The sequence below is a fragment of the Equus caballus genome, chromosome 4 (genome assembly GCF_041296265.1).
Source record: "Equus caballus isolate H_3958 breed thoroughbred chromosome 4, TB-T2T, whole genome shotgun sequence".
Taxonomy (NCBI): Eukaryota; Metazoa; Chordata; class Mammalia; order Perissodactyla; family Equidae; genus Equus; species Equus caballus.
Genome location: NC_091687.1, coordinates 16,109,501 through 16,130,127, shown reverse-complemented (window position 1 = coordinate 16,130,127; position 20,627 = coordinate 16,109,501). Strand labels below are relative to the sequence as shown.

The 20,627-nt window shown below is 50.7% G+C and overlaps 1 protein-coding gene across 2 annotated transcripts in view; it reads right to left on the bottom strand.

Annotated features, from left to right (window-relative positions):
- ADCY1 (adenylate cyclase 1) overlaps window positions 1-20,627 on the bottom strand; it is a 150,581-nt gene that overhangs the window by 82,800 nt on the left and 47,154 nt on the right. For both annotated transcript variants that reach the window (XR_011437743.1, XM_005614861.4), the window contains exons 4-5: window positions 17,533-17,644; window positions 610-737 (exon numbers count right to left, since the gene is read on the bottom strand). Coding sequence is in view for 1 of the 2 variants with exons in the window: in XM_005614861.4 (XP_005614918.3) it covers window positions 610-737; window positions 17,533-17,644 (240 nt within the window). In the remaining variant the exon portion in view is untranslated. The remainder of the gene's footprint in view (window positions 1-609; window positions 738-17,532; window positions 17,645-20,627) is intronic.

The window sequence follows — 20,627 nt, the reverse complement described above, 5'->3', positions numbered from 1 at the left end:
TATGCTCCCTGCATCACTCAACCTCCCAGCTCCACACCTTCCCTAACTAGGCGGAGGCCCCTCAATTCCTCATCCCAGTTACTGACAAGGTCCGTGAAGAGACAAGGCTGGCCAAGACACAGGCAGGCCAGGCCCACAATGTTCCAGGATACTCACCTGCTCCACCCAACCCTCTCTCCACAGACAGCACCTGAGACCTGGCCACCTGCCCACAAGAAGACAGCACATGCGGCTCCTTTTCAAGTGGACTTCTGCTGGATTTGAGCCGAGGTTTCCCCAGTCGGCTCCCTCAAAGTCTTATCTGGCTAGGCTATCAAGGTAGTGTCCTTTTGCATGACGAATGCAGCCCTGATGACACCTGGGGTTGCATGCCGAAGAAACGCATTCCAACAACATCCAAGGGGGATCACGGAGGCACAGCGCCACAGAGCAGGTGGCACCTCCTCCACCCAGCACCTCACCACGTGGCATCAGTTCTCTGCAGCCATGGAACGAGTGGCCCACCTCGGACACACTGACCGGGACAAGGCAGGCCTGCGTGGGGCCCATCTGAGGTGAAAGGTGGTGACTGTCTACGACTGATGTGGATGAGGTCCCTGAGGCACTCACGTGATGGTGTCGATCATGTCCAGGCCCATCTCCACACAGCAATGGGCGTGGTCAGTCTTGGGCTGGGTGAGGCCAGACACGCAGTAGTAACAGTCTCCGAGGATCTTGATGCGGCGGCAGTGGTTCTCCTTCAGGGTGAGAGGACAAAGCACACGTTAGTGATGCACCTCAGGCCGGGTACCTGCACTTTCGCCACCACTAGATGCCAGTGACCACGGAGCAGGTGCACATCTCACACCAGGGGCCCACACCCCGACCCAGGGCCGCCCCCTGGTTGTGATCTGGATTGCCCTGGGGCATCCACACTTCCCCTACGCTGCACGCCTACTCCAGCAGGAGTCTACTCCCCCCACCCCTCAGCTCACCCGGCCAACCCACGACCCTTCAAGGTCAGGAAGCTGCCCAAGGCTGGGGAGCCAGGTCCTCTCCTGAGGAGGGCTAGCACCAGGCCCTCTTGACCACCATCGCAGATCACCATGTGCTGGCCCTTCTGGAAGGTGCTAGACTCCCACAGTGCCCAGGAAGGCAGGTCACACGCACCTGGGCATCTCCGTGGCTTTCTGCCCTGAGTCAAGGTCCACAGGACGTGGGAGCGGCTGTCCCCAAAGAGCTACCTGCCGGGGCCTGAGCCCCCAAGGGAACTGCCAAGGTCTCAGCCCTGACCTCGCCGCCCACAGAGACACCTCGGAAGGCATCCAACACCGCAGAATGTCCACCCTCACATTTATACAACGATCAGAATGTCAGCACCCACCTCGCCATCATTTTGGGGGATGGAGAGAGAAATGTCAAACGCTTACCACCACCTGTCATGTGCCAACCCACCCATGTCAGCTGTGATCAGGACTGTCACTGCAGTTTTATTCCACGGAAGGCACTAAAGCAGCAGTTCTAGAACATTCCAGCTTCAGCACCCCTTTACCCTCCTAAAACAACTGAGGACCTCACAAAAAACTCCCCTGTAAGTGGGTATAGCCACGGATATTTACCACACAGGAAGCTACAACTGAGAAACTCTAAAATGTATTAATGTATTCAAAGATAACAATAGCAAATCTGTTACATGTTAACATAAGTAACATATTTCATGAAAAATTATGACATTTTCCAAAACAGAAACAAATGGTGAGAAGCCTGGCATTGTTCTCACTTTTGTGGAGACGCTGGACTCTTTGCTCTCATTCCCTCCGTCGTGCCTCCTGCGTGCGCCCCGTCTGGGAAGGGGTCGGCCTCACAGCACATACCGGGATGGGGGCCTCACAGACCCTGAGAGTCTCGTTAAGCCCAGAGCTCCGCGCACCCCGCTCTGAGAACACATCCTATACCTTACAGTTAATTCTGCCCTCCTGTTTCTTAGAAATGAGCTGATTCTGCCAATTTTAGGAATGGAATGAGTTAGTGCAAGTGCATTTGGGATGAGAGCTCTCTGCTCGCTCTCCACGCCCACGAGGCTCTCTGCAGGAGCTGAGGGCAGGGGAGGAGCCAGGGCCAGCAACGGGCTGCTCTTCAGCGAGATGGCCCAGCGCACTGCCCCGCCTCAGAGAAGAGGGCACCCTCCACACAGAGGGCTGGGGGCCCAGCTCCTCCCAGCCCTGGGCCTCCCTCAGTGTGGAGATGCCGGGGACACACAGATGAAGGGGAGGAGGTAAGCAGATGCTTCCACCTGTTGGAGCCCCCTCAGAAAGCCCAGCGACCGGGTCTGCTCCATGCAGGGTCCCACAGGCTCCCCCCGTGCACAGGGAGCTGGCACCACGGAGGTCCACGGTCTGGCCACTCAGCCTCTGAGTGGCAAAAGTAACCACTTAACCGTTAGGACACTGGCCTCCCTGTCTGTGGAAGAGGTTCTCTCAGGCAGGCTGTGCAGGGGTTGACCTGACCTGTGATGGAGTCTGGGAGCCCAGACCCAGGCGGCCGGGTGCAGGTGTTCCCCCTGTGGAGCTGAGGTCCAGGCCATGCTTATCCAAGCATCCAGGCCAGCAGGCAACACCAGGTTCTCTCCTGGCACCTCGAGAATGCCCATCCCCCCGTCCCTATCATCACTGTCCTGTGGCAGGGGTGTCCTCAGTCCCCAACAGTCGGAAGCAGGTCCAGACACTCCGTGCAGGCCAGGAGGGCAGCTCCTCCCTCATCCTATCCTCTACTTCATACTCAGGCCGCCTTCACCAGACCCACAGGCCCAGGGACGAGATAAGAGACCATTGCCGGGTGTTGCCCCCTCCCTCCCATCTCCTCCCTGGGCACAGAGACCGTCTGCGGAGAGCTCCTGACTGTGATGGTCTGACTCCTCAGGCTCTTCTCTCAGCAGTCCATCTGGGGCTTCCAGACCTCTCCCTCCGAGGAGCCCATGGCAGTGACAGCACCTACTGGCATGCAAGCACTATTCTTGCAGACAATTTCGAGAGGGTCACAAAGCCCAATTCTGGGGACTTCAAAGGTGGCATGTGTCTCCGCCCATCAGCATCTCCTTGGGGCATGACCCTAGGCAACTGTAAGCTTCCCTATGCACCCCAGCTGGCTTTGTCATGTTCCTGGCTGTCTCCAGGACTCATAACCCAAGGCCTCCTGTTCATCTCTGTGTGGCCCTGACAAGCCTCTCCCTGGGATGAGCAGGTGGTTGGTACGAGGCCCCTGAATGGGGGCAGGTGTGTATGTGAATGACGGGCAGCTTGTAAGAAACAGTATTGCCATCAGATTCAAAGGTGGATCCGGGGCCGTGAGGGGCACTGCCCCAAAGAGCCACCCTTCATGACACAGAGACTAGGGGTGGCTGCCCCAGAAAAGGGGCGGGAGGGTGGGATCGCCGATGACAGGCCCCGCAGGACAGGTGCTGCTGGAAGAAGGAGGTTTAAACAGAGAGCCGTGATGAAGGCAGGTGGACCCCCCGGGAGCTTCAGGTGTGACCGTTACCACCTGGCACGGCCAGTCTCTGAGGAACGACCCAAGGCAAAGGCACCAGCAGGCACTCTCCAGAGGTGTGACCGTTACCACCTGGCACGGCCAGTCTCTGAGGAACGACCCAAGGCAAAGGCACCAGCAGGCACTCTCCAGAGGTGTGACCGTTACCGCCTGGCACGGCCAGTCTCTGAGGAACGACCCAAGGCAAAGGCACCAGCAGGCACTCTCCAGTAGCCGCGGGAGCCCGGCAGGCCTCACAGGCAGACGAGGCCCACCGCCTTCCGTGAGTTTCGGAAAGAACAGCCATCCTCAGCAGGACCCGTCAGCACACACGCATCTGGGTGCATAACTACAGCCCACTGGCCACAGATGTGTCCTTGCCGACTGTCCTGAGATGCAAAGCCATGTCCCTCCCTGGCCGGATGCACCACAGGGTGGCCAACACTGCCCAGAACAAATCATGGACTTAAAATGCTGACGCATCGTCCTGTTTTTTAAAATCTCAAATGTCCTGGCTTTTGTTAGCAAGCTTAAGAGACCAAAAAGGTGTTTTTGATTTCAAAATCATCCCTATAAATACTGAAAGCCAGCACCTAGAGCTCCCTTTAGGGGAGCGCCTGTGATGCGTGAACAGCTGTTTCCCAACCAAAGAAAGGGAGGAAAAGGAGGACGGGGGTTGGAGGGGCTCACTGGAAAGGACGAGAGTGGCAGAACATGAGGACAGAAGCCCCTCAGAGCCCCAGGGGGCTTGGGAGGATCCAGCTAGGAGGGAGGGTCTCATGCTTCGCCCCTGGGCTGTGATCTGCAGGCTCGCAGATGAACTCTGGACACAGCTGGCCCTGCCTGTGTGTGCAGCCGCGGGCAGGGCCTCGGACAGCAGAGACCCACTTGCTCTGGTGTGCTGCAACCCTGCCCACCCAGACCCCTCAGGCTGAGGAAGAAGCAGAGAATTCAGCGGCATCAGGAAGCCCCACTGCGATTCCAGAACCCGAAGACGCCCAAGCCTCCCTGAGATCAGCTCTGAAACAGTGGGGTCCAGCGAGCCCCGAGGTAGACACGTGGACCTGGACTCGGGGAAAGCAGGTCAGCTGCTGGGACCTGGGGCACCCCCGGGGGAAGGGCGGGTGCAGAGGGAGAGCTAGAAATGATCCTCTTTATGCCCAGAGTGGCTGCATCCAAAACCCAACTGCCCAAGTCATATTAACTTTGTAAGATTAAGTGTGGGGCTATCAATGGAAAAATGGAATCAGAAATTTTAGAAAGTTATATTTCTAAGCAGCTGTCTCGACTATTATGACATATGTGTTTAACCTGCTGCGTCCACACAAAATTGAAAAGCAACACACTGAAATATAAGCCGTGGCTATCGCTGGAAGGTACGAGAAATAATCATTTTGACTTGAATTTTCATAAGTCATTCTTGCACAGTTCCTTTTACTGAGCCCCATATGTGCCAGCCCCTGCACTTGTGGAGCTGCCTGCCCTTGGGGAGGGACAGCGCAGAAGCAGCAAAGCCAGAACCCAAGAAGCCTGCAGACGTCTGTCCTGCAGTGGGGACTGTGGGATCAACCCAGTACCGGAAGTCTCTCCAGCCTCAATAGGCCCAAGAGAAGTCAACGTGCCCTGTCGGGGCACGCACTAGAAGTAAACAGTCACGTGTAGTACACATTTGCTCCTGGTACCCAAAGGGAACAACGAAGAGGCAACCCCAACCCGAGCACGGATACCTAACGCATGGGCGGAGGACGACGGTGGGAAGGGAGCCCTCTCCCGAAGTAGCTTGTCTTAGAGCCTGCACTGAGGGCTGGAGCCACGCAAACACCTTATGTACTTAAAGAGAAAAATTAAATGGAAAACAGTGATGCCTAAAAATCAAAACTAAAATGAAATAAACCTAACTGTGACCACGTTGGTAGCATGACCACACAGAGGAGAATTATTCCAAGTGACATGAAAACACATCTTGACCGTCTATCTAGTGGGATATAATCCAAAGACAAAATAATCAAAGAAACAACTAGAGGAATCTTAAATTACACTCAGTGGTCTGTTAGGACGTTGTCAACATTATTTTGAACCCACTGTATATAAAAGGATGAAACAAACTGTATTACTGTTTTTAGGATTTCCAGCATCAAGGAAAAGAGACACAAATATAAAAATCAAAGGAGTGAACTTAAGAAAATTGGAAATCAGAATTTGTTTTTATTTTTCTAAAAAAATCTCTCATCTCTGTCTCCTGTAAAGTCTCAGGACCAATGACAACCCAGATGATGGGCTGGAGAAACCATTTCCCCCGAAAGAAACTAGAGCTTCTAGAAAATGCCGAGTCTGTGGGTGAGGCAGCAACATCCTGCTGCCCCTAAGAGGCACTCAGAGGTGACGCGCCATGTCAACAGGGCAGGAAGCAACCTCATAGGTCACCCCTTTGGAGTGACTAAGGCACCAATTACTTATTCTGAAAACCGACAAACAAATGAAAAGAATCAAGCATTTACTGTTTTTGAGGATAACCAAAGAGCTTATGAGTAAATCATCTTCTTTTTAGAAGAATCACAAGCTAATAAATGCAGAAGAAATGACAGAATCAGAAAACCACCATTGTGCAAACCCAAGTGAAATACCAATGGGCTGGGCCTCGAGGCAGCCACTGTGAGACCCTTGGCGCGATGTGTGGGAAGGGCTGGCGGGTGGGTCATGCCACCAGCATGAGAACCCCCAATCCGAGCAACCTGGCGGGATGCCGGCAGGTGGCCATGCATGGCTCCAGGGAAGGGTCGGCAACACAAACGAACAAACTGGAGACCTAAGTCAGGTCTCCAAGGTCTGCAGGTTCAGGGGAGGTGCAGGGATGGGAGGAGCACATGGCACAGCCACTGTCACTGTTGGGGTAAGCCGCCACAAAGGGCAGGGGCGCTGGAAAAGATTATACAGAAAAAAACAAAAACAAGAAACATGTCATATATCCACTGGTGCAACGTGCGCATTCATCCTTTTTTCTGTTTTCTGTATTCTATGATGGTTTGACATCTTGGGAGCCTTACTGGTGGGGAGGGCCGGCCCCTCCCAGGGTTGGCTAATTCCTGGGGACAGTAAACAGCTCGTTCTTATTCCCATGAGCTGATCCAGAGTCCACACCCCTCAGCCTCCACTATCTGACTCTGACACTCCCACCATTACCCCCCTGCCCATCACCAGGCAGGGGCCAGACAATGGGGGACACCCCACAGCCCAGAGACCCCATTACCCAGACTGGCCAGCCCTGCGCCTGCCTCGACCCTTCCTTCCCATGGGAAACCCCAACAGAGCCGGCCACGCTCCCCACCCGCTCTGCCCCTGCACCTGGCGCTCCCTGCAGCCCTGCCAGCCCCCTCCTCTCGGAGACCATGAATGATAAAGCTTGTCAATGGCACTAGCCTCTGTGTCATCGCTCAGTCCCCTCTATAAACTAAAACCCGCAGGTACAATCCAGACAAGTGCCCGCCTCACTGCTATCCTGTCTGGAACAAACTAGCTGAAGAGACTCATGAGACAAGCAGGGTCGCCGAGCCCAGAGCAGGAGTTAGAAACACTCCCCTGTGATCAGGTTGGTGGGTGTGACAGAGGCGTCAGGTGGAGCTAGCTGGAAAGTGTGCAATGAAAGAGCTCCTCACCAAGGGAGTAAGGACTCGGTGCAGTGACCTCTAGGATCGGAGGAGGAGCGCGCGCAGACCACCCAGGACTGGCTGGTCGTTAGCTACTGTTGAGCTTGGGTTGGGGGTGCCTGGGGGGTGTTATGTTACTGTCTCCACCTTTGTGCACCTGTGAAATTTTCATAAAACGAGTTCTAAAACCCTCAAGGGCAGGCTGTGTCTGACTTGCTCCTGCTGCATCCCCGTCACCTAGGACAGTTTTGCACACAGTAGGGACTCGGCAGCAGCTTTGTGATGGATGAACCAACTACGAACACGTGCCTCCTTGGTGTCCAAGGAAGGACCACAGCCTGCCCCTCTGTGTGGCACTCATGGCCCTCCAGTTCAGACAACCTTGCCTCTCACCTCCAAATTCCCCCACGAGCTACACACTCAGGCCTCAAGTGAGCAGGGCTCTCCTTCACCCACTCCCCTCTGCCTGATCATGTCTCCCCATGAAGGAGCCGGGATCTCCCTCACCCACTCCCCTCTGCCCAGATCACATCTCCCCATGAAGGAGCCGGGCTCTCCCTCACCCACTCCCCTCTGTCCAGATCACATCTCCAAGGGAAGGAGCCGGGCTTTCCCTCACCCACTCCCCTCTGCCCAGATCATGTCTCCCCATGAAGGAACCGGGCTCTCCCTCACCCACCCCCCTCTGCCCAGATCACATCTCCCCATGAAGGAGCCATGCTACAGCTCTGAGCCCCTGCAGCTGCTGAATAAACCTTCCTCCCTGAGTGAGGGAAGCGGGTCAGGAATTAATGGGAAGGCACACACTGCACACTACATTTTCTCCGCAGACAGAAGCAGGTGGAGCAGGAGCATCAATGCGAGTAGCTGAGAAGAAGGACCCTGAGCTCCCTGAGAACATCTGTGGTCCGGGCAGCAATGGTCACACTCCAGAGAGAGCATGGAATCTTCTCCCAAAACGGACGAGCCAACAGCCATCTGCTCGGGACCGCACCTTTAGCCACACAGAAAGGATAGATTCTTCCCTAACTGTTGTCAGTTGTCCAGACATCCTGCATCCCCTGGGTCACAATGCCTCATCCACCATGTCAACCCCGTGTGGCCCATCGGCATCCAGCCAGCCACGCCACCTGCGGTAAGTGCACAGCCTCTGCCCGTGGAAAGAGCGCCCCAGAACATGACAATGGCGGCGCCTCACAGGGCACTTTTTTCCCTGAGCACAGAGGGAGGCACCAGCCCCTCAGTGCCACCGGCTCCTGGCTCTCCAGGGACCTCACACCAGAGGGGAGGGTGGGAGCGAGTTTCTATAAGTGGCCTTGATACAAATGACAGGCTCATTAGAATTCCAAACATCTACTGGTTTTTCAAGAAATATTTATTTCCTGCTAATTAGAGAATAACTAAAGAAATCCAGACTCATTATAAAGAATGCAGAAAGCTCAGAAAATTAAAAATCCTACCATACAACTCAGCAATAGCCATAGTAATATGGAATAGTTCATTCCAGCCTTCTCTCTATGAAATTAAGTGTGCGCACACACATACTGTGAAAATTGGGACTCGACTCTATATACTGTTTCACATGTGACTTTTACCACTTCAAATCTTAGCCTTGGGTCAGTTTTTCAAGCTGCGCACAGGGTATACATCCCTCTGCCTTCTCCTCCAGGCCGTGCTCATCACGCCGGTTGACATCCTGACCACACTCTATCGAACATCTCATTCAGCAAAATCCTGGTTTCATAAAATTATTAGCTCAAGGTCTCCCTCCTGGGCTGTAAGTTCCCAGGCTAAGAGCCATCTTTCCACTCCGGCACATTCCGCGCTGACAATGCGCACACATGCAAGTTTGCTGAAAGAACACAGAGAGTCACAACCACCCGACAAGCACACTTCAGGCCTGCAGCGCAGACAGCTCTGAGCAGCTCACAGGACTGGGGAGACAGAGCAGAAAGGGCTGGGGCTCCTCTTCACATTTCACAGGCTGGCAAACAGAGGCACCAAAAGTGAGGATGGTGTGGCAGTCCTCACAGCTGCCAGGTGAGTCCTGGCCCCTGAATCAAGCCCAAGGAAAGCCTGCATGGGGAGGAGAAAGGACAGGGGCCCAGGAAGGGTGGGAGTGAACACACACCCACGTGGGCTCGGGACTCGGTCCGGGAAGCTGTGGCCCTTAGACTGGCTTCCACAGGTCCATTTTGGAAACATTGGGAGTAAGACAATTAACCAAGAAATAATGCCCTCACTAATACGTCATAAGAGTCATCTTTCAGCAAGTGAAGGTTGAACAAAATGGCCAGAGTACACCATGTACATGCCTGTCCTGCCATCTGTGGCCACAGGCCCCACCGCGTCAGCATCAAAATGACTCCACCCTCAGAACCACGAGTCTCCTGTGTCCCCTCACAGTCCTGATGGAAACACTCATTACATCTTGTCCAAGTGCTCCTCGTGTTGGGTCCTCGTGGTGAGAAATGTTCCTTGGGTGTCCAGGCTCAGGGACAGTGCAGACTGCCCAGCCCAAGGGTGGGCGTCCCCAATGAGAGACTCAGCAAACGGCCCAGGAACGCTCAGACCCAGACAGGGAGTGCCTCCCACGCTCGTCCATCCCAATTGCACATGCAAATCTGCTGCCTTGCCTCAGAGCACCACCTGCACTATCCTAAATCTGCTGTGACCCTGTCCTGTGCCAGGCAATGGCCACGCTGGGGCTGAGAACTTACAACAGTGAAACAAGCTGTCAGTGGAAACGCTCCCTGGAGGACTGTTGGGGTCACGACCAGAACTAAGGACTGTGTTCTTACCACCTATCACCTCCGAGGAACAGGGCCAGGACCAGCCCAGGCGGCCTGGCTGATAAGAGGCCAAGCTGGGACTCAGGCTCGTCTCTGCAGCTGGCACACCAAGCAGTCTCCATGGCCTCCTGGAACCAGCCAGAGAAATGTCTGCCTCATCCAGTCAGTTCACCTTCCCAATAGGGAAACTGACTTCCAGAGAAGGACCCATCCCTGACAGGTGGGGTTGGAGCAAGGCTGAGCTCCAGGACAGGTGTTTCTCCATCAACTCAAAGGGATGTGGCCAGTTTCCCAAATACACATGGACATCAGAGCAAACACAACTCTAAAATGGATCCAGTAAATGGGAGAAAGGTCAAAAATACTGTGCACATCTGTGGCCATCAGCCGGGGATAAGGGGTAAATAAACTGTCAGCTACTGTGGAGACTAAAGCAAACAAGCTCATATCCTGTGTTTGTCTAAATGCCTTGCAGGGACCTTCATAAAGAAAGATGTGTTTGGACTGCAGCTGTGTGTAATTTTCCAAGCCTGCACTCACGGGGGTCAGCACATCCTCCACACCAGGCCTCGGACACAAGACAAATGCGTGCGAGGAAAACACATCCCACATGCTCCTCAAAAGAGGGCTCAAGCAGATTAGAGTAAAAATACATTTTTAAAAATACACACCACCATCGACGCACAAAAGACAAAAATTAAAAGCAATGAAGAAGAAGAAAAGAATGAGACTATTTTAATTTTGAGCTTCCTAGCAGTTACCTCAACAAGGGGAAAAACGATGCAAATTGAAGTTCTAGAGATGAAAACATAACCTCTGAGATGGAAGCTGTACTGGATGGGGGAACGGCAGGTTACACGTTGCACAAGCAAAGACTAGCGAACTTGAAGGCACAGCAGTAGAAACCATCCAAAATGAAATAAAAAGAATTCAAAAAATAAAAAAAGATCAATGAGACGTGGGACAACTTCAAGATGGTGACATAAGGGGAACTGGTATTCCTGAAGGAAGAGGGGAGGGACATAAGAATATTCGAAAAGGAGTCACTGAGGTTTTTTTCCCCAACAATTTGGTGAAACTATAATCCTACAGATGCAAGAAGCTTTTTCAATAAACTGCAAGCACAAGACACGTGAAGAAAACTACACCAAGGCACATAAATTTAAATTTCTTAAAACCAGCAATGAAGAGAAAATCTTAAAAGCAGACAGAGAAAAAAGACATATTTCATACAGAAGAACAAAGAGTTGATGGCAGACTTCTTGCTGAAAACAATACAAGAGACAACAGAGCAACAACTTTAAAGTTCTTGGGGGAGAAAACCTATCAACATAGAATTCTATACTCAGAGAAAAGAAATTCAAAACAATAAAGGCAAAATAAAGAGTTTTTCCAGAAATACAAAAACCGGCAGTTTTTGTCACCAGCAAGCCCACACTACAAGAAACATCAGAGGAAATTCTTTAAGCAGAAAAACGAAAAACATATGGAACTATGCCACATGTGTGCCACCTAAATGAACGAAGACCAATGGAAACGGAACAACATGAGTTAATACAGAAGGTACATGCTTGTTATTTACAACTCTTTAAAAGAGAACTGACTGTATAAACAAAAATAAGAACAGGATAGAATGGAGTGTACAGAGGGAAAAGTAAAATATACAGCAACGATTTCACAAAGGCCCAGGAGGGAGAAACGGAGGCACGTCATGCGAGCTTCTGAGCTGTGAGCGACGTGGTGCAATGAACCCCAGGACATAGACTGTTCTAAGTTAAAGAGACCTTCTAGAGCCCAAAGCAACCACTAAAATCACAAAACAAACAGTTATAACCAACAAGCCAGCAAAGGAGGTAAGGAGAAGCCACAGAACATGCTCAGTAAACCTTAAAAAGGCAGAAAAAGGAAAAAAACAACCACCGAGAATAGATGGGACAAACCAAGAGCCAACAGCAAGATGACAGACGTAAACCTAACCATGTTAACAGTGAAGACAGGCTACACACCCCAGGCAGAAGCAGAGATGGTCAGATTAGACTTAGAAAAAAGAAAACCCAACACTTTAAATAAATAAACGCAAACAGATTAAAAATAAAAGGATGGAAAAAGGCATGCCTTCTGACAATAATCAAAGGAAAGCTGGAATGGCTTTGTTAATATCAGATAAAATCAGATTACCAGGATAAAGAGGGTTATTTCTTAATGATAAAAGAGTTAATTCATGGAGAAGGACTAACAATCCTAAATGTTGACAAATCAAGGAACAAAGCTTGAGAATACAAGAAGCAAAAACTGATAGAACTGAAAGAAGAAACAGAAAAAATCTATAATTATACTGGAGAGTTCAATAGCCCTCTCGCAATAATTGAGAGAACAAGTAGCCAGAAAATCAGAAAGATATAGACCACATGAACAACCCTATCAACCAACTGGCCTAATGGATATTTATAGAACACTCCAGACACAAGAACGCCACAACAGCAGGATACACATTACTTTCAAGTGTTCATGAGTCATTGACCAAAGCAGACTATTTCTGGGCCATAAATTTAAGAAGATTCAAATTCAAAAAGCATCTTCTCTGACCAAAACAGAATTAGATTTGAAGTCAAAAACAGAAAGCTCTTTGCAAAATTCCTCAAAAAACATACTTCTAAATAATCCATGGGTCTAATAAAAATTGAAAGGGAAATGAGAAAGCATTTTGAACTGAATAAAAACACAGCATCTCAGTGATTCTGGGATGCTGCTAAAGTACTTGAGGGGAAACTCACAGAGTGAAATGCTTACATTAGAAGAGAAAAAAAGCTCTCGAATCAATGGCCTCAGCTTCTACCTTAAGAAACTACAAAAAGACAGGCAAATTAAAACCAAAATAAGCAGAAGAAAAAATAATAAAAATCAGAAAGGTAAATAGAGAAATCAAGGAAGCCAAAAGAAAGTGCTTTAAGAAAATCAATTTTAGATAAACCTTTAGCCAGTATGGTCAGTAAAAAAGGGAAGATACAAATTACCCAGGTCAGGAATGAAAGAGGTGACGTCACTACAGATTCTGCAAATGTTAAAAGGATAACAAGGAAATGTTGTGAACTTTATTCTAATAATTTTGACAACTCAGATTAAATGGACAGATTCCTTGAAAGATTAAAAAACACCAAGCTCATTCAAGGAAAAGAAAAGATAACCTGACTGGCTCTATTTAAAGAAATTGAATTTGTAATTAAACTTTCCCCAAAGAAAATGCCATGCCCAAATGGATTCACCAGTAAATTCTGTCACACATTTAAGAATGAAATAATACCAATTCTACAAAAACTTTTCCAGAAAACTGAACAGGAGGAAATACTCCCAAACTCTTCTGTGGTATCAGCATTGCTTTGACACCACATAAAGACAACATAAGAAAGGAAAGCCATGGACTAATATCCTTCAGAATCATAAATGGAAAAAAATCTAAACAAAATGTTAGCACACATGTACACATTCACACATGTACCCCTACACACTCACACACATATTAACATGTGTACATGCACACATGCACGTACATGTATACAGGTGCATAAATGTACACACACTCATACATACACGATCACATGCATGTACACACACTCACACACACGTACACATACACACACATCAACATGTCTGTTACTTCAGCCAACCCACCACACGGCTCCAACGTGTGCAGCATCTGCTCCCTGGATTGTGTGCACTTCTCTTGATAAAAGTATTTAATCCAGTATACCAAACACAAATAAGCGGCCTGGTAAAGAGCTAAATAGGGAATAAAAAGAGAAATCTCTTAAACACCAACGAATTGAACAACAATTGAAGAAATGGATAAATTCCTAGAAATATACAGCCTATCAAGACTGAATGATGAAGAAATAGAAAATCTGAACAGACCAGTTACTAGTAAGGGGATTGAATCAGTAATCAAAAGTCTCCAAACACAGAAAAGTCCAGGACCAGATAGCTTTGCTGGTGAATTCTACCAAACATTTAAAGAAGAATTAATACCAATCCTTCTCAAACTCTTCCAAAAAGTAGAAGAGGTCTTGAGAACACTTTCAGACTCATTTTATGAGGCCAGCATCACCCTGATACCAAACCAGACAAGGACACCACAGGAGAGGAAAATTACAGGCCAATATTCCTGATGAAATTCTCAACAAACTATTAGAAAACTGAATTCAACACTACATTAAAAGAATCATACATCATGACCAAGTGAGATTTACTCTAAGGATGCAAGGATGGTTCAATATCTGGAAATCAATCAACGTGATATACCACATTAACAAAATGAAAGTTAAAAATCATATGATCATCTCAATAGATACTGGAAAAGCATTTGACAAAATTCAACATCCATTTACAATAAAAACTCTTAACAAAGTAGGTATAGTGGGAATGTACCTCAGTGTAATAAAGGCATGACAAGCCCACAGCTAACATCATAGTCAACAGTGAAAAGATGAAAGGTTTTTCTCCAAGATCAAGAGCAAGATAAGGATGCCCACTTTCACCACTCTTATTTAACGTAGTACTGGAAGTCCCAGCCAGAGCAATTAGGCAAAAAAAGGGCATCCAAATTGGAAAGGAAGTAGGAAAACCGTCTCTATTTGCAAATGACATGATATTATATAAAGAAAACCCTAAAGACTCCATTAAAAAAAAAACTGTTAGAACATATGAATTCAGTAAAGCTGCAGGATACAAAATTAATGTACAGAAATCTGTTGTGTTTCTACACACCAACAACAAATTATCAGAAAGAGAAATTAACAAAGGAATCCCATTTAAAATTACATCAAAAAGAATAGAATACCCAGGAACAAATTTAACCCAAAAAAAGAAGGCAAATCTTATGATTTGAGGAGACACTTGGAAGACTGAGACATTCTGAGGGAGCATGTGATACCCGCAGAATAGGCCCAATGGACCCCGCGCCACAGGTACCCCAAGTGGTGGTGCAGACAGAAAGGGACAGTGGATGGCACAGCTGGGATGCAGCCCAAGAGGCCCCAGCTGGGCTGAGGTGAGGGCACAGGCCTCGAGCATCAGGTGGCACTCAAGGAGCCGCACCAGCAGCTGCTTTAAAAAGAAAGTGGCAAAGCGACAGCTGAAGGTGTATTCCAAGCCAATGAAGAAGAGGACAGGACAGGAAACCTCCAAGTCACCATTTCATCCTGGGAACAAGACCCAGACTGTGCTTTCCCAGGAGCCACGTCTCCACTACATGCTTTCCCACCAGGGGAGAGTCCATCTCTGCAGCCCCTGGAATTGGCCAGGCCCTGCATCTGCTCTGACAGCACAAGCAGACATGGGGCAGGTCAGCAGACTGCCTGCCACTGGGAATGCCACCATCCAGAAAAGAAGAGACAGATAATGGGACTTCATAAAAACCACGATACTGCCCTTCCTATGACACTGTTAAGAAAATAAACAGGCCAAAGCCAGGGAGAAAATATTTGCAAATTGGGTATCTGATGAAGGACGAGTAGAGAATCTATAAAGGCTCCTGTACCTTCTTGTGAGTAGGGGGGCAGGGGCCGTTGTTAGAGACCTGGAGTTGGGGGGTCTCCTGGGGACAGTGGAGGGGCAGCCTGGTGACACCGCTTACCACCGAGTCACTGACCTAAGGAGGTCCCGACCCCTCGTGGACCATGATGCTGACCTCCAGCTGCTGGGAAGACAGATGGAAACAGGGTGATGGGGGCGCAGCCCCTCCCATTGGCAGCACATGCCCAGAGAAAAGGCTCCAGTAGGCCAAGGGGGACCCTCATCCAGAAGCTTCCTCATGAGGGGGTGGGAGGAAGGGGCAGGCCTGGAAAGGCTCCCGTGCACACTGGTAGAGCCCTCTGCCAGTCACCACCCCCTAACCTTCCCGCCGGGCACTGGACAAAACACTCATCTTGCCCCAAATGCAGAAGGGGCTAGAGTGCCTGCCGTGACAACGAGCCACAGAGGCGGGCACGGGCCACACTCAGACCCTCCGCTCGTCCCTGATGCTTCCCCTGAAAGCACAGTGTCTCTCTTTGGTGGGGCAGGAAACCCTGGAGACTTTCTCCTAGGAAGGCAAGGTGGCATCCGTTTGGACCGAGCCACAGCTGCACTCCAGGAACAAGCGCAGTGGCTGCCCGGACACAGGCTGCCTGAGCATTGCAGCAGGGCAGCTCCGACCCTGCGAAATGCCTCCACAGCCAGAAGGAACTCAGCCCCGAGGGGAGAGCCAGCTTCCTACTTTCATCCTCAGGAAGATGAATGGCCTTTCCCAAATGGGGTCCTGCAGAACACTGGCCCAGGCTATCCATGGGGTGCCACACGAGAAAGGGTTCCAACCCTGACCCACTCAGGAGCAAGCAGGGACCTTACAACTGGACATCTCAGGAGCCCTATGACCCCAGAGGGAATCTTGAGGGGGGCAGCGTCCACAATCGTTCAAACCCCCTCCCCATCCTACCTGTCTCCTTTACCTACCCAGGGGTCTGCAGCAGGCGGCCCAGTGGTCTCCCACCCGCCCTTAGTCCCCCAGACTACTGTCAGGTACAGCCAACCTGGCTGTCCTCAGCCCAGTATGACTGCCACAACTCGGCCCACAGGTCTAGGGCAAGTTCTGGGGCGTGGTGTTCTATGCCCCGCCCAGGGGCAGGCCCGAGTCTGCAGCCCGCGTGGCCCCCTCACCAAGCTCTGCACGTAGGCGGCACTCTCCTCACGACTCCTGGCCGCTGCATGGGCCAGGCCCGGCTGTGGGTCCTCGCCTCACCTCCTTCTTCGGGGCACGCCCACTTTTCCTTCCAAGACCTCTACTGCCACCTCCCCTGAGAAAGGTTCTCTCCCTCCCGCTCACAACCACCCACTCAGGGCCCCTCTGCATCCACTTCTAGCGAGGCCAGACAGGAAGGTGAACTTGGCTCCATGTCCTCACATCCCCCGATGTCTTCTCAGGGCACAGAAGGTGGGTGTCGCAGGTGGGCAGCCTGCATGCTGCAAGCCGAAGCTGTTAGTCCAGGCTTGGCTTGACCTCTGCAGGACTTGGATGTGACCTGTCACAGAAAGGTCTCAAAACCCCAGCAAACAGCCTACCGCAGCAAGGGGTCCTGGCATCATGAGCTGTCACCAACTGGCCCCCAGCAGGTAAGTTTCAAGGCCAGGTAGTGGCAGGCCCGGGGCGAGGGCCAGTGCAGACCTGCTCCACAGAGCCCTCCACCAAGGCAGGCCTCGGCAAGGGGCCATGACGGCCAGCGACGTCTGCCACGGGGCAGAAGGCAGGGAGGTGGCCCGCAGGCAGATGTGGACCTGCACACAGCCTCACAACACAGCCAGCATCTCCCGCCTGGAACCCTTTATTGTACATGCTGAGAGCACCAGTGCAAGAATTTTCTTATCTGCAAATGCAACACTTATGTCCCAGGAAGCAAATCAATGAAGAGCGAGGCTAAAACAATGGGTGACTGACAGCCATGCTGGGCAAAACCACTTCGCAATCAGTCTAGGTCATACCCCTAACACGGGAATCCACCTGGCACGTCCTTACCCCAGAAGTAATTCAAATTACATTTGAACAAAGGGGAGGCTGCGCTTACCGTGGCCAATTCATCAAACTTGCCGAAGAGCTCGTTGAGGAGTTTCACCAGCTCCTGGGCCGTGCACTGAGACGCCAAGCCCGTGAAGCCCACGATGTCTGCGAAGAGGATGCTGCAAGAGAAAGGGGTGCCAGGCTGCCCTCCACACACGGACAGGAGCCAGCCTCTGAGACAACTTACAACCCCCTGGCGTCATGTAGACATTCAGCTTTACAAGTCACCTTAAAATAGAGCTCCCCATTTATTCCTGGACACAGGCTGGAAATGAAGGCTGCTTTGTTCCCATTTTATAGGTGAGAAAATTGAGGCTGGGAGAAGCTGTGGTACTCCCACACAGTCACAGAGGCAGTAAACACTAGAGCCATTCAGAGCTCCTGCTGACCCCTCCCAGCACACGGGGGAGCAGCTCCACGTCCATCCCTTTGTGAGATGGCCCCGTGACAGGGTCACGACCAGTGGCACGTGAGCAGAAGTGCCATCTTCTAAGAAGTGAGCAGCCCTTGGCACCCTCTTTTCCCCTCCTGCCGGCTGATGCAGGCAACACAAGGCTGGGGCACTGTCAGAGCTCACAAAGGATTACTGTGCTGCAGGAGGGGCGGCCCCTTGGCCAGCTACGAGGGCAGGGACCCACCTCTCTTGGGTAGAGCCTCTCTATGCCAGGTGTCCATTTACTACAGAGCCTGGGTCAGTCCAAACAACACAGTGCCTACCCACAGCGCAGAGCCATCTTCCAGGATACCACCAAGACTTTAAAAGTCTTAAAGAGTGAAACAACACAGCAAGACAGAGAGCTTTAGAAGAATGGAGAGCCCTCCCTGAGCCGTGCACTCAGGAGAAGCGGGGGTCTTCCTAAAGAGTCCTCCAAGCGACCCAAGTCCCCATACGTGTGAGGGACGAGGGAGATATGACCAGGGGCCTATCTCAGGACAAGGCACCCCTCTGAACCCACATGGGAGAGGCCAAGGGGCCTGATCACAGAGCCGCTGGACCAGCGCCCAGGTGCCCCCTCCAGACCTCCCTCCCCAGGGGAAAGCGAGCCCCTCACTCTAGAAGACACTGCAAGGCTAACTTTTGTCACCAGGAGCCAAAAACATCCTCAGCCGTGAGGGACGAGGGAGATCATATACGTGGGGACACTGAAGGAGTCTGCGAGACCTGAATGTGCACCTCCAGTTTAAGTGGATAAAGAGGTGTGCAATTACAGCATTTTGCTTTTTTGACACAATTGTGTTCATATATTGATTCCTGATGCCAGATCTTAACTCAGATCTGCATTCTCAATAACATCTCATGCCAGAAAGCAGAGACCCACATCATATGCAGAAAGTGGGGGTCCTTGTTATAGGCAGGAGGCGAGGACCAGTATCATAGGCAGAAAGGGAGGGCTCGCATCATACACAGAAAGTGGGGACCCACTTTATACGCAGAAAGTGGCACCCACATCTCAGAGAGGCTTCTCCCTGATGAGGCCATCACCCCACCACATAGCACCCATGCCCCGCCCATCATGCGCAGAGAGCTGCCGTGTTTACCCCACAACAAGCCTCACGTCCTGTCATAATCCCCTAACTGCAGAACAGCATCCCTGAGACTATGAGAAGCTTGAGGATGCCGACCCTGACTCGTACCTCTCACAGCATCTAACACAGAGCAAGGGGGATCAGTGTCTGTGTTCTGAGTGAATGAATGAATGAATGAGTCAAAACTGGGTGTCTAGGATATTAGAAGTGTCAGTAATTGATGCTGGGAAGCTGAGAAAAGGAACTGCAAGAGTTGGGGGAGAGAGATGACACAGTTTTCTTCTGTTTTGGTATAAAATTCAGGCTTATTTACATCCCGGAGAACCCGTCACCGTTTCCTTCCTTCTCCAATCTATAACTAATACTTCACTCGTGCACCTTTCTCTATCCACTGGCTTTTCAGTCTCCGGTCATTCATTCAGTTCCACGAACACCAACTGAGCGCTGCCAACCCCCATGCTAGGACAGCTCCGAGTGTTTGCCCTGCCTGTCCTCCTCCTCGACTACCTGTGGGAAACTTCCTCCGCTGAAGCACCCTGACACCCTCCATTCACAGAGGCAAGCACATGTGGAGGGCCTCATACATGCCAGATGCCTCTCCTCAGGAGCTCAACAGCCAGGAGTAGAAGGCTCAGAGCAGGGAGGGGCAGACACATCAACAATTTCAACAGAGTAGAAGCTTCGACTGCTTCTGTTGATTGCTCTTTTTATTCCAGTAAAGCAATGATACGGGAAGCCCAGAATTCTGCAGGAGGGCACGGCACCCACATCGCTGATGCAGCCAGGCTAGAGCAGGATCTGGAGGCCACCCAGGAATTATCCAAACAAAGAAGAAAGGAAGAAAAGAAGGAAGGAAGGAAGAAAAGAAGGAAGGAAGAAAGCAAGGAAGGAAGGAAGGAAGGAAAGGAGGAAGGAAGGAAGGAAAGGAGGAAGGAAGGAAGCAAGGAAAGAAGGAAGGAAAGGAGGAAGGAAGGAAAGGAGGAAGGAAGGAAGGAGGGAGGGAGGGAAAGAAGGAGGGAGAGAGGGAGGGAGGAAGGAAGGATTGGTTCAGAAGTACAAATAGCATGTGTAAAACTAAGATGGGTGAGAAACCATACAATGACTTGTCAAAAGCCGAGGGATGCAGACTGGTTAGGACGTGGGTACAAACAGTAAGCAGCAGAGCATGAGTCTCCAGGATGAGAGGCTCCTGAGAGTCATCCAAGGAAGGGCAGGAGGGGTGCAGGGGTTAGAGCTCAGACTCCACTGGGGCTGCCCAGCTCCAACATTTACAATAGGACTCCAGGCAACTTATCGCACACTTCCACACGTCAGTCCTCTCTTCCGTAAAATGGGAACAAGACTAGAGTCCATCTCATGGAATTATGAAGGTTAAATGGATTAACAAACATAAAGCCCTTAAACTAATACCTTGCACCTGATAAGAGCTCAACAATTGCTTATAACTACTTATAATAATTTGTAAGTGTTATAATACAACAAATAGTTATGGAAGGATTTATGTGCTGGGCATTGTTCTAGGTGGTCAGGGTTTAGCAATGAACAAAAGATTCAAACATCGGTGCCTGCAAAAGG